The 14801-nt window shown below is 32.4% G+C and overlaps 1 protein-coding gene across 1 annotated transcript; it reads left to right on the top strand.

Moving 5' to 3' along the window:
• The first annotated feature begins 2269 nt into the window (after nucleotides 1-2269).
• LOC114400592 (protein MARD1-like) lies at nucleotides 2270-4620 on the top strand. Its single transcript, XM_028363108.1, has 3 exons — nucleotides 2270-2981; nucleotides 3071-3863; nucleotides 4103-4620. Exons 2-3 carry the CDS (start codon nucleotides 3109-3111, stop codon nucleotides 4197-4199), a joined length of 852 nt encoding a protein of 283 aa, XP_028218909.1. The 5' UTR covers nucleotides 2270-2981; nucleotides 3071-3108; the 3' UTR covers nucleotides 4200-4620.
• Nucleotides 4621-14801: the final 10181 nt, after the last annotated feature.

The following is a 14801-nucleotide window of genomic DNA, read 5'->3' as shown; positions in this document are numbered from 1 at the left end:
CTGTTTATCGACACTATTGGATGGAGAGAGAAATTGCATTTAAAAGAAAATGAAAAAGGTCAGATTTAAAATGGAAGCAATATTTAAGTCCTAATAATGCAAGAAAAAATATATTAAATAACATTATTCATATTTATGATCCTACAAATTTGGAACAATTAGCACATTTATTTTTAAATAATTGATAATCATTTAATAAGAATAAAATATTTTTTTTATCTAAATTATTGTTTCGCAAAAAGATTGGCGAAAGAGAGAGAAAAAAATATAATATAATGTGACAAAAATATTAATAGATCATTTAATATATATAAAGATTTCTATAAACATTTGTGCCGCTACAGGCTTTAATTTCTTTAAAGTTTAGAAGACCTAGTCATAAATATTCAATGTAGCCTACCTTCATTGTTGTATTCTTTGAAATATATCCTTTTTGTGTCTGATGTTCCCCCTTCCCTGGTATTCTTGGAAGTGATTTTTCCATATCCTCCACCTAGCCGTTACCCGGATCTCCACACCCTAGGCCATCCTAGGTAGTTAGATCCATTATTAAAGATATGAGTGGTTCGGATTAAATCAAGTTTTGTCTATCTTTTAATTTAATCTCATTAAACTTAATTGAATTGGATTTAGTTTTTTTTTTTAACCCAATCCAACTTTAATTAGATTAGTTATCGGTTGAGTTATTGAAAAATTGTCACCTTAAGTACGGGATTTTTTTTTTAAAAAATAGTAAGATATTTTATTTGATAAAAATGAGAAAAATATTGTTCATATGATAAATAATAATCAATTAGAATTCAATAATCATAAACATAACATTATTTTACAACTTAAAATTCCCAAGCCAATCATAATCATAAAACATAACATAATGCTGCATTGAATTGAAATGGATTGGGTTTTGGTTAGATACAAAACTCCAATCCTCCACCCAATCTAATTATAATAGTTTTCATTAAATTAGGATGATCGAATCCACTCACTCAAACCAACCCATGAACATCTAATTGGATTGGACAGATTTGTGGATTGGGTCTGATCCATTTACTCTACAACCAATACTACCAATTATAATGTTGACGAGGCTTTGGAATTTTCCCATATCCCCTAGTTGTTACCTTACTTGTTACCAAATATGTTAGGTTATATATAACGGTTTTGGGGTTTTTTTTCCATCCCTCTAGTCGTTACATATATCTCCAAATAGACACTCTAGACCGTTATAGTCAGCTAGACCAGTAATGTTGACTTGACTTTGGAATTGACCTTTGTTGTTCTAACGGTCCACCCTAGACAGAGAGTTAGTCAATGACTCTAATACAAGGTCAACATAAGACCAGGAGGATACAATATCATTACTCATATTACATGTATCTTTGTTTTTCATTCTCTTTCCTTTTTAATAAAATATAAAAGTAAAAGTAAAGTTAAAAAAAGCCAAAGATATGAATAATATTTTCATTTTAATCTTTAATAAAACCCATGATATAATTATAAAATGCATTTACATATAACTTTTATCATTATATATTTTTTATTATCATAATATTAGTGTGAAGGACCTAATTCAGTATCATTTTCTCCCTTTTATATATATATATATATATATATATAATAATAATAATAATAATAATAATAATTTTTCATTTAGTTTTTGTAAGAATATTTTAATTCAATATCTACAGTATGATTAATTCCAGATTCAATATCATCATTTATTGTTGTTAAACACCATACTTTTAAGAAATTAATATGATTTTACTGTAAAATGTAATAGTATTAATATGATAGTCAAACATAAAAATTAAAAATATTATTTTGTATTCTGAAATTTAATATATACTAAGACAAATTGTGATTTATTGAGATTGCACACAACTTCCTTGGTTTTTTTTTATTTACTTTACAGTAATCTTCTTTATAAGAGTGTATGGTTTAATATTTTTTAAATAGTTAATAATATTAAAAGTGTCAATATAATATTTTTTAAATAATTAACAGATTAGTGTATGAGTAGGAAAAATAATAGCTGGAAAATTTGGATGAAGCCTCAAGAAAATTAGTGTAATTTATTCTATATATATTATAACTTTGACTAACGATGTTAAAATAATACTCCATGAGGAAGATAAAATTGCTTTTAAAAAAATTAAGTTGAAAACAGTTTTTGTTCAGTCAAATTAGAAATAAATATCACATAATACACATGAAGACAAAAACATATTTTAACATATAAAGTAATAACGTTTGATTTTCATGCACACGACTCCTTTGCTTAATTGCTTCTCCTTCATTTAACTCGTGAACTGGCATATGAATCCAAACACGACTCTCTCTCTCTCTCCAAAGCTTCCCTCTTTTTTCTTCTCTTATTGATTGCTCAAAACCCAATGCTCTTTATTTAAACTCCCACACTTTGCACCATTAAAACAGAAAAAAAAAAAATCAGAAAAAAGACTTATAAGGAATAAGTGATGGAGAGAAGGAGGCAGGAATTGCATGTGCTTGGTAACCAAAACCAAACAAAGCCTTAAGAGTTCATTTTTGGGATGATGCGTTTTCTCGGAGACAGCATCAAAATCCAAAACTGTTATTTTTTTTTCGTGATCTCTTACTTTTCTGAACGCCACACAGATCCAATGGCAGAGCTGCTACTAATCACATGCATCTCACTACTTTTCCTCATTCAATATCAAAACTGACAAAAAAAGACAATTGAGAAGGCTATTCTGTTCAACCCCACAGTTTTCAGTTTCAGTTTTTTGTGTGTTGTTTTGTGAGCGTGTGTGTAACAAACAGTTACAAGTACAGAAGAAACATTCCCAGTACGCTACCTAGCTAGGCTTATTCAGTGTTATAACCAGGAAAAAAAGGACCTTTGCACTTTAATTTGCTGGTGTTTTTGGAAATAGCAGCCTGCATCCGTCAGAGTGGTTTTGTTATTTGTTAGTGCCATCACTCTCTATTAGCCATTTTGGGTGAGTTTTTTTCATCATAAATATTTCATTTTCACCATCCATATTAATTAGTAGTCCTTTATTCTAATTTTGAGTTGATCTTGGTTTAGGTGTTAATTTTCCTTGTGGGATCATTTTGATTTCACTTATGCTGCTGAGGAACAGATCAAGGGCAGTGACAAAGCCAGGTTTGATGGCTGATCACGGCACCCAGAATTCTCCAAATCAAAACTATGCTAAAACTATTCCTTCTCTATTTGGGTCACCAAAATTCAGAGATTTCACCAACAAGTGTCTCTCTTCAGGAACTGAGGCCTTAAGGAGCCCAACTTCAATTCTTGATGCCAGAGCATTATCCCCTTTTGCCTTTGGAAACCCATTTTCAACCCTTCCAAACAAAACCTCCTCACCAAACAGAACCTCCTGGGACAAGCCTGATTCAAAGGGTATTGGCCTTGCTCTTGTTGGTGCTCTCAAAGATGATGATAACCCAATTTGTCACAATTCTGAACCCAAGAAAGGAAATGTTCTGCTTAGAGTGAGAATACCATTTGAGTCTCAATTTCAAACATGTGTGGATGATTTTGGAATCGCCAAAACCAATGGTTCAAAGAACTCATCAGGGTCAGGAATTTGTTCAAAGGATTGTTGTGATTCTCCAAGAAGTGGTGGCGTTCTGTCTTGGAGTGCGATGGAGCTTTCTGAGGAATATACATGCGTGATATCCCATGGACCTATCCCAAAAGCCACACACATATTCAACAATTGCATTATGGTGGAGACATATTATTCTCTCCCCCCAAAACAAAACTCTCACTCTGCTGCTACCTCCGGGAATTTCCTCAGCTTCTGCTACACTTGCAAGAAACATCTTGACCAGACAAAGGACATCTTTATTTATAGGTACACAAACTTTTCTAATCCCAACCCTTTGCAATTTGCATTATTAATAATTTTAATCTTATTTGCCTTCTTGTGTGACTCTCTCAACCACAAGACAACAAAACTTAAAAGCCTTTTATGTACCCTTCCATGTTCTATTCATAAATAAATATCCCAACAAGAACAATACTTTATGATCTTCCTATGTATTTATTTATTGGTCTTATTTAAGGTAGTGAATTGAGTTGTTGTTTTCGCAGAGGAGAAAAAGCTTTCTGTAGCAGGGAATGCCGCCACAGAGAAATGATGTTAGATGGAATAGAAAATCTTGAGTTTGAAAGCAATGGTTATTCTTGACTAGATCATCACTTGCGTGCTTTGCATGCACCGTGGCCGCAAAGTCCTGCATTTTGAGTAGAGGATAATAACCAGAAAATGCTCAAAGTCAAATCCAAATTTTCCAATTCATAATGATTTTATTATATGACTAGGTAGCAGTAGTAGTAACGAGTTTACTAGTTAGTATTTCATTGTAATCAGTACAAGTTCCTTTTTTCTCTTTCTTTTTTCATCCCTTTTTGAAGAAGACTTTTGCTTTATTTCTTTTTTTGCATCCTCTCCCTTGCAAATAGAGATAAGAGAGGATGTTGTAGAGTTGGTTCTAAGTGTCAGTGGTGACTAATTTGATTGCTTCTTCTGGTTTTCACTACCATTGTTTTCGGGTGAAGCAGACGATCGATGATGTGTGATTGAAAACAGTGCCTTTCTTCTTTTTCTTTTTCTCTTTGAGTTTATGATAATGATGGTGCTGTGCCTATTGTCTTAGAAGGGGACCCCTTAATTATTTCTCACAAAGATTCCCTCCCTCCCTCTCTCTCTACAAAACTGACAATGACACAAAAAAATACATTTGTTTAGGTCCTATTCCTTACCCATTACTTCATTATCCAATTATTTAATTATTAGGTTGAGCTTGGAAACTTTGATACGTATAAACATACAGAATACCAATTTTTCAAACTTAGGGGGGGTTTAAAAGCCGTTTCTGATCAATTAATTAAATGACCAAAATTCTTATTCCACATCCTTACTCCTTTAGTCCTAATCCACAATAGTAATGCCAACAAATTATTATGTGTTCCGATCAGGCATATGTATAGTCAGACAACAAAAAGGTATGAAATAACTGGAGTCATCATTAAAGGAACGAGCAGAAGTAAATGGAGTTGAAAAGGCCAAAAGATTTATGTAACAAAAAGAAAAGGGCCAAAAGAGATGAGGTGAAGGTGTCCTAATGTCCTATACTCTGATAAGTTTTAATACGCTAGCCAGCTCCTTCCACTCTTCTCTTGCCCATCTTGGGTTTCAATGAACAATTAAATCATTGGCTTTACACAATTCTAGTAACTATAGTATGGGGGCAGGTGGGATAAGTGGCTAAGAGATCCCATATTACCCATTTTGAAGATAAATGACTTCCGATCGTATTATTTCCACCATTATGGAATAGAAAAGAAATATCTCCTTTATAGTGAAATTATTTTTTAAGTACATATATATGCATCTATTTTTAATTTGATTGAGAATTATCATAGTCTTAATTTATTAAGTAGGTGTTTGATTTAGCATCACATTTAAATATGATGCATATCCATTTCTAACGTCTAGAAAACAACTCTATATATAGCTTCTTTCTTCAACGCTTGGTGCACATTTGGAGTGTTAAAGTGAAACCAAACACACTTCACTGTTTATTGTATTTTAATTGTCATTGTTGTTGCGATTTTTGTGACAATTCTTAATGTTTTGGGAAATTGTAGATAAATATGATTACAATTGTTACTACGAAGTAGTTGCAATGACTCCAAAGAGTCTTATCTCAAGGTAAAAATTGCGGTTGTGGACTTTTTTTTAAAAAATCTTGGACCCATATTTCATGAAACATGAGTTTGAATCTTGTAAATGATATAATAATTTTGACAGTAATATATAAGAACTCTTTAAACCTAAAGACGTGATATGACCTTATTGAACTTTCGGAATTCCATTCATCTAAAACTTTATGTGACCAAAAAAAACATTTGCATTCATTATTTGAATAGAATCTAGTATAAACATGTTCTTCATCCCAGGTTGAGAGATAAACCAGAATTTCTTCAGATGATTAATGGAATATAATGCTTCCCGACCAAGAACTGCAACACGTGTCCTACAATGAGAAAGCAAATGGCAAACACGAGTTGGTGAGGTTTTCTGGAGAAACCAATCGATCGAGCAATAGTGTAGCATGTATATCTAAAAGACCAACAAACAGCAACCTTAAATTGACAAGTGCAGTGGCTGGTGAAGCATTAATAGAAGAAATTGACATGTAGAAATGCAGGGTGCTGCAACTGGGCCGTGTGTGTGAAAACTGAAGAGATTAACACAACAGAATTGGGACCCAAAAAGAACTAAAAAGTGCGCGTGCATTAGATGCTCAGTGGATGATAATAATAAAGAACAAACAAAAGGAACCTAAAGATGGCGACTCCTTTGGCATCTTTCAGTGTACTGACAGATGAGAAATATAAATCTATCGTTGTGACACCTTTCGAATATATCTATGACTATTAGATCGAAGAAGATGATCTCAAACGCTATATAGCTACGCATTTTTCATCAAACACAAGCTAGCCAAAATTATTGCTATACAACAAAACTCTCATATATATCACTTTATATATATATATATATATATATACACACACACACACAAACACAAAAATTATAAATGAAGCGATAAAGTGTGAATTCGAAATAAAATATATGCATGTATTACTACGTATAACATTATTTAAATAATAAAAAAACTTGTACGAAGATTTTGACGCGCAAAGTTTGACGAAAGAAAAAACAATGGCCCAACGTTTTTTAATTTTTTTAGAATGAGATGGTAGGTGATTTTTTTATTAAGTATTAATGATTTTATTGCTGGTATATTGTTGAAGTTCTAATTTTGCCCGAATGTTTTCTACTATATATTTATATCGTAGATATTACAGCTGAATATGCGTAACATTATTAGAAGAAACGTAAACAAAGATTTTGGGGGCGTGAAATGATAATGAAAGAAATTTTCATTTATTTAAGGTGAAAACTTATTTTCATTTTTTTTAATCCCAATCCACTTAACTTTTATGTTCATGAAATTGACAATTTAGACGGCGGCAAAAGGGATGTCATAGTTGTACCGGATCATGGAAGGTTTTGTAAGTTACATTGCAGCTATAGAAGTCAAACTATGATTGGAGGTAGCTTTGTGGAATGGTGTCTAAAGTTTGGGGTTTGTGGGTCATAGGGGTTTCGGTAGAGGCTATAGGTATAGGGGTGTGATGTATGGAGTGGGTCAAGTTTGTAAGTTACTCGTTATAATCATGATTCATGATCACCCTGTTTGTTTGGAGTGGTTGTTTTTACTTTTAATGTGTTTATGGTCAGTTTCTTCATTAACTTTTTTTATTTAAAATATTTTTTTAATCAAATTAATAGATTGGCAATAGACAATTATCCTTTTACAAGTATACAATTTTGGATTTTTATAGGATGAGTTACTTGGGTTTTGGAATACTCATCTACTTATTTTTTATGAATGAATTATTAATTTATTATATGTTTTTTCATTTTACATCATCACATATAACAATTAGCCTAATAGGATCATCGGTGGTTCAAAACTTCTTTACATATTTCCTACTTTTTTTATATTAAAGGTGAACAAGGGCAAGGCTAAATCAACTTTGGCAGAATTTTTAATTTGAACTGAATAAAAACGATGAGTGAAAATGAATTTTCAAAATTTTTGTGAGTCAACTTAACCAAATCCAATAATAATTGAGTTGATCGATAATATCAGTTTACCAGATCAAGTATTTTTAAAAATGTATGATGAAAAGGTTGGGAAAAATTTAAAAATGTATCTTCTTTCTATATAAATTAGAATAATTATTTTGAGTAAGAGTGTTTTCAAAAACTATTATTTAAAGAGAGTATTTTAATAAGTTATTATTTTAAAAAGTTTTCTTAATCTTTTGATCTATTATTTTTATGTTTATTTTTAAATTAAATATTAACATTTAAAAAACTATCAATACTTAAAAATAGCATATTATCTCATAATATAAATTGTTTATTATAAATATAAAACATAATTTATATGTTATAAATATTTATTATAAATTTTATTTATAATTTATATATTTAAAAGTATTTATTGATCATATTTTTTAATTATATAAAATGAGCATTTATCTTGTGTAGCGCACAAATTAAAATACTAGAAAAAATTTAAAAATATTAATTCTTTCAAAAGATAAATCTAGAAAATAAAAAATAAATATAATTAAATATATTTTATTTAATAAGGTCGGATTGGTTGTAAAAATTTAAACTCAATAACCAATTTGATTACTTCAAGTTTGTTTCGTTTAAAACCGATGTGACCTTCCATAAAAAAAAAAAAAAGAAACAATATGACCTAACAATTTAACTCATAACTACCCGACTTTTCTATACGTACGTAGTTCCTTTTTATCAATGATCTCCTAAAACTTTATCACCAATTGGGGATTTGTAGACTTTCTCAAGTTATTTTTTTTTTTTCTGAATATTTTCCGAATATATATCATAATCTACAGGAGAAATCTGCAGAAAATAATTGTAACAAAGAAACATGTAAATTGACTAAAAGTACAGGACATGGTATAAAACTGCAAGGAAATTTACTTGCGAGATTTTACGAATTTATCCTACAAGTGTTTTGTTATAGTTGTCTTGCATGCATATTCTTTTAATAAGGAACTTGCAGCTGTGTAACGCCACTATCAATACTAGATTTAGGGTGCAATAACTCCTATTTTACGAACGGTTGAGCAGTAGCGTCATGAAATGGTTGAAATTTATATATGGATGAGATTATGAGGGGGGGTTGTATTTTTTGGTGAAGTGTTTATATTGAGTGTGACATATTTTATTGGGCGAGGGAGCATAAATGTTGAATATTTTTATTTTATGGACTGATTATGAAGTGTTGATCAAATGCGATTCTAAAGCAAATGATAAATTTCTCTTTGGAGGTATATATGTGTTCTAGCTAGCTAGATAATTCATGTGATGACTCATGAATTTTAATAGGGTGGCTGTAATTATAAATTTGAATATTGATGTTTTGTCTTTGGAACCGCATAACCTACGGCACAGGTTTTCTGAAATGTGAGAAGTAAGGAATGCTGCATTTACCTAAATAGAAGTGTTCAAGCTAGTGATAATGTGGACACGTAGGTTTTACATTATTAAAAGCTATTTAATATCAGAACATCAACCTTGACACGCCAAGTATGGATAGAATAGACTTTGCCAGGATACTTATCAGAACATCAACCTTGACACAGGTTATGTCCTTTCAGAAGTTCAGTATTGAGGGGACACTATTTGGGATCAGAATAGTGGAAGAAATACCTGACACCATTGAAAGTGAATGGCCGAGGATGCATGAGGATGGTGGTTGGGAGAAGGAGCGTATCCCTGAAGTCATTAGCAGAGATCCTAAGTGTTATTGTCACGAAGGAAAGGGAGTTCGGAGATGAAACAAGCATTGAGGCGCGAATTGAAAGCTAGTACAACGTGAATAGAAAGGAAGCAGTGCGGATAATGAAGCCAAAACAATAGCGTCAAGTTAGGGGCTCCAAGTGGCCACAACCAGTAAAGCCAGTCAAGTTGTGGGAGGAGGAAGTATTCAAACAAGGCCACAAATTAAAAGCCATGCTATCGTTATAGGGGTTATAAGAAAAAGATCAAAATGTCAAGGAAGCGGGAGATTCATGAACGCACAAGAGCTGAGGAGATCGATGAAAATGGACGGGTGGACGATGATAATTATTGGCAGACTTTGGCCAGCAGAAGGAAGAATGCAAAGAAAGGGGGCATCAAGAAGAGTGGGCCCAGTGGGAAAGACAAGGGAACATGTAGGACAAAGGCAGTATCTATGCCTAGTAATGGTTGCCTAAATACAGGGAGGCCGAGGAAGGATATAAGGTGGATAAAAATGACTTGAAGGGGGTAAGGAAAATTTGTGAAATTGCCAATGATATAGGGGTTGTGTTTAAAGGAAAAAAGGAAGACTTTGTGAGTAACTTGATCTACCTTGAGGAAAGAGACAACAAGGAGGCTGGAGTACATGTGAAGGGAAACAAGAAGAGGGGCACCACAAGTTGTCCATGAAGCTCTTATCATTTAATGTGAAAGGGATGGGAAGCAGGGTGAAATGGAAAGAAATAAGGAGAATTATCTCAAAGGAGGAAGTAGACATAGTGTGTGTGCATGACACAGATGGGGGTAATGAGTGGTGGCATATGTGTGGCGTTGTGTGGTGATGTCAAGGTGGAGTGGAGACACGTCCCAGCTGCAAATGATGCAGGTGGGATTTTGTGCTTGTGGGGAGAGGGCAATTTGATGTACGAGATTTTAGGGCAGATGTTGGTTTCCTTTTTCTGCAAGGCAATTGGAAAGGGGTCCAAAAGATCATTAATATCATTGATATTTATTCACCATGCACAATAAGTGACAAGAGACTACTTTGGTAGAAGCTTCTACAATTAAAAGGAGGTGTTGGTGAGGGCATGTGGTGTGTACTTGGTGACTTCAATTCTATAAGGACGATGGAGGAAAGAGTTGGGAGAGTCATCAAGGGGCAAGGGAAATAGAGGAGTTTACTAGTTTGTTGAATCAATGGAACTTATTGATACTCCATTGATAGAGAGGAAATTTTTTTGGGTGAGGACGGGTGGCAATGCTATGAGTCGGATTATAAGATAATGGTGTCACTAAATTAGATACACACGTCATCTAATGTTTTCCAAGACATCCTTGATAGATCCATTTGGAGTCATTGTCCTATTGCGTTCAAATACAATAACTTTGAGAGATCTGCTAGGAGCACCTAGCATTTTTGCTAATACATCCAACATAATATGTGAAATTTTGGTTGTCTTTTTGTAAGTCCAATATGGATCGCTAATCTGTAAGTTTCATACGGATTGCTAATCTGTATCAGGTTTACGAATTAGTAGTAATCTGTTTGAACCTGTGACTTTTGTATTATTAGCACAACATTCTAACCAACTGCACTAATAGATCAGTTATATTATAAAATAATTAATGTCGTTATATATAATACTAAAATTTCTAATGTATATTTAATGCACATGTAAATTTACATAATAAATTTTGTGATAATTAATTTTTATCTAATAATTAATTTTTTTACATTTATAAATTATAAATAAAAATCATAAGTTTAATAAAAATTTACATATGTAAAAAAATATCAAATTTATTTAATTATCAATTGCTATAATAAACATCTAAATGCATCATTCAATTAAATATCATATTTGTTTAATTTTCAATCAGTGTAATAAACATTCAAATACATCATTCAATTAAATATCAAAATTTTTAAACTATGAATTACTGTAATAAACATCTAGCTACAATATTCAATTAAATATCAAATTGGTTTAATGATCAAATTTTGTAAATAAATTAAATGTATAAAAAAATTCTAAAAAAATTATAATTTTTTTTAAAAATTCAAAACATATGGATTAACAATCTGTATGAACCATACAGATTGTCAATCCGTATGTTTTGAATTTTTTAATACGCACATCTTCTTTTCCGACGACGAAAAACTATCGAACTTCACCGTATATTCGTAAAAACGCACGTACATCACCGACGACAACAAACACTCACAATAGGACGCTAACTGAAGCAAGTTACACTAAGGGAGTGCGGTTTTACGAAAAAAAAGGTGTTGCAAAAATGAAAAAGCTAATCTACTATTTATAACTGAAAATACCTAAGGGCATTTTCGATATTTGGGAAAAACTGTTGGGTGTACCAACAAAAATATTGGATGCCCCAAGTAGTTCCCTAACTTTGATTGGGGACCTAGGCCTTTCAAAGTCTTTCAATATTGGGTCAATGATCCAAAGTTTATGGACTTTGTTAGGGCTAAGTACGGGTCTTTCAACAATCAAGGGTGGTGGGGTACATTTGTTTTTAAGAGGTGGAGCTCGGAGAGGTTTGGTGATCCTAAAGCAAAATTGGATGGTTTGATAAGCAATATCAACATGTTGGATTTGAAGGAGGAAATGATGGTCTTTCTTTGGAGATGGCATGTGAGAGAGAAGAATTGATAAAAGAGTTTTGGAGGGTATAAAAAAAATGCAAGAATCAATTTTGTGTCAAATGTCTAGAGTTAAATGGCTCAAGGAGGCTTATGGAAATACCAAGTTCTTCCACAACATGTGTAACAGCCGTAACTTTAATAAGTAAATAAGAAAATAATAAATTAATAAATAAGTAAAAATAAAATAAAAATTATTAGGTCATAAATTCCCACTATATAAGCCAAATGTTAACCTAGAGCAGCTTTTTGGAAAACACATTTTGTTCCTTTCTTCTTTTCTGACGCACAAGAACCCTAACAGAGCAACCAGAGGAGGAGCTCTAGAGAGCACCAGAGACGCCACCATTGCTAACAGAGAATATTTAAGCGACTACATCGAGGTAAGGGATGAGTTACTCACGCTTGGGGATTAGAATGAATATGTGTAGGGATCCCTAGAGGATCAATTTTTGGGTTATTTTGGGGTGTTTATGAATTTAATTATGTTTTCATGTTTAATCGCGGATTGAGTGTGTTTGATGAATCAATTGATGTTCTGTTGCGAGTTTGTTGTAGAATTGATGTGTTCCTGTGTTAGGTGCGTACCTTAGAAATTAGAATTTTTTATAATTAGCATAAAAATTGTGTGGTGGTGATTTTGTTTATACCAGATATGTTGGCCTTTCAATCTTGTTCTTTTTTTTTTTTCACACCACAGTGTATACGTGTACATATATATTGATACTGTTTTTTTTACAAACTTTATATTTTATTTCATGTGAGTTATTTCTCGTCATGAAATTCATATGTGTAGGGATTGTCATGAAATTCATATGTGTAGGGATTGTTGGATAATTGAACTGGCTAAAATCATTTAAAGAAATTAACTAAAGTTGTATTCACATTGTAATTAGGCATTTTCTTGATGTTGATAACTTAGTTGAAATATATTTAGAATATAGGTATACATCTTGTTCATAGAAATCAATAAGAGTATATATTTTATTGTTATATATAATTTGTATTTACTTAATGATATATTTGATATTATTGTGATTATTTTATATTAATATATATTTAATACTTTTTATATGTTATATATATATATATATATATATATATATATATATATATATATATATATATATATATATATATATTATGTGTATTTTATAGTTATTTGTTTATAAGCCTTGAAGTTAAATATTGTATGTTATTATTGTTATGATATATTGTTATTTAATTGTTGAGTATATTTTGTAATTAGTTAAAGTGTGAAATGTTAAACTCTGGACATGAAATATGGTTGTGAATAAGTGTGTGATTGATATTTGTAGTGATATTACTTGTCATGTGAGTTATGAATTATATAGTAACCCGACCAGTGTTTACCTTGAAAGAACTTTTATGCGCAGTGTTAAAGGAAATTGTAGGATTCCTAGTTAGGATCCTGAAGGGTTAAACTATAGCGCAATGTGTTAAATATGTTAGAAATATAAGTGTGAGGTCGTGGGTATTATATAACTCATAAACAGTGTCTGCGTGCAAAAAAGAAAATATTTTAGGGGTTAGACCTGAATCAGGAAGGTGAGGCCCAAACGGATTCTTCGGAATCTAGGCCTTGGGGGTAAAGATATTCGGTTTGAGTGCTCCTTTAAGCCCATGTTGATCCCATGTGGTTGGGGCATTCTCGCAAAATAGAGTAACCCTGACTGGTCACCTTATGATGTTACTTAGTGAGAGTGACCGAGTATACCCATTGTGTGGTGTGCTTTGTCATGTACTCCTAAGCGCCTCAGTGTTGTTTTTCACTGACCTGGTACCACATTGCATATAGGCTTAAGTCTTAGTATAATTGTTGTTGCATAACGCTTGTTAGGGCTAAGTACGGGTCTTTCAACATTCAAGGGTGGTGGGGTGCATTTGTTTTTAAGAGGTGGAGCTCGGAGAGGTTTGGTGATCCTAAAGCAAAATTGGATGGTTTGATAAGCAATATCAACATGTTGGATTTGAAGGAGGAAATGATGGTCTTTCTTTGGAGATGGCATGTGAGAGAGAAGAATTGATAAAAGAGTTTTGGAGGGTATAAAAAAATGCAAGAATCAATTTTGTGTCAAATGTCTAGAGTTAAATGGCTCAAGGAGGCTTATGGAAATACCAAGTTCTTCCACAACATGATTAATTGGAGAAGAAGGTGAAATAGTATGAAAAGCTTGGTGGTGGAAGGGGAGTGGTGTAAAGATCAAATAAGAGTGAAAAAAGAAGTAAGAGAGTATTACCAAAAGAGGTTCAAAGAACAAGGAAGCATGCAAGTATTGTTGGATGAGGTGCAATTCAAGTCCATTAATGATGAAGACAACAACATGCTTACTCAAATCTTTTCGAAGGAGGAGACAAAGAATGTGATTTGGGATTGTGAGGGAGATAAAAGCCTGGACCGAATGACTTCAACTTTAACTTCATCAAAATATGTTGGGATGTGATTAAAGTGAATGTTATAACGGCCATCAGTGAGTTCCATGGCCATGGAAGATTGCCAAGAGGAACCGATGCTTCGTTTCTCATGCTTACTCTCAAGAAGGATAATCCACAAGACTTAGGGGAATTTAGACCTATTTTCCTTATAGGTTGCTTGTAAAATATCATTGCAAAGGTGTTGGCAAAAAGACTCCAAAGGGTGATGGGAGGCATCCTTGATGGTAGACAATTGAAGTTCTTGGGGGGAAGGAATGTTTTGAATATGGGGT

This window comes from Glycine soja, chromosome 19 (genome assembly GCF_004193775.1).
Source record: "Glycine soja cultivar W05 chromosome 19, ASM419377v2, whole genome shotgun sequence".
NCBI lineage: Eukaryota > Viridiplantae > Streptophyta > Magnoliopsida > Fabales > Fabaceae > Glycine > Glycine soja.
This window is presented reverse-complemented; position numbering and strand designations above follow the sequence as displayed.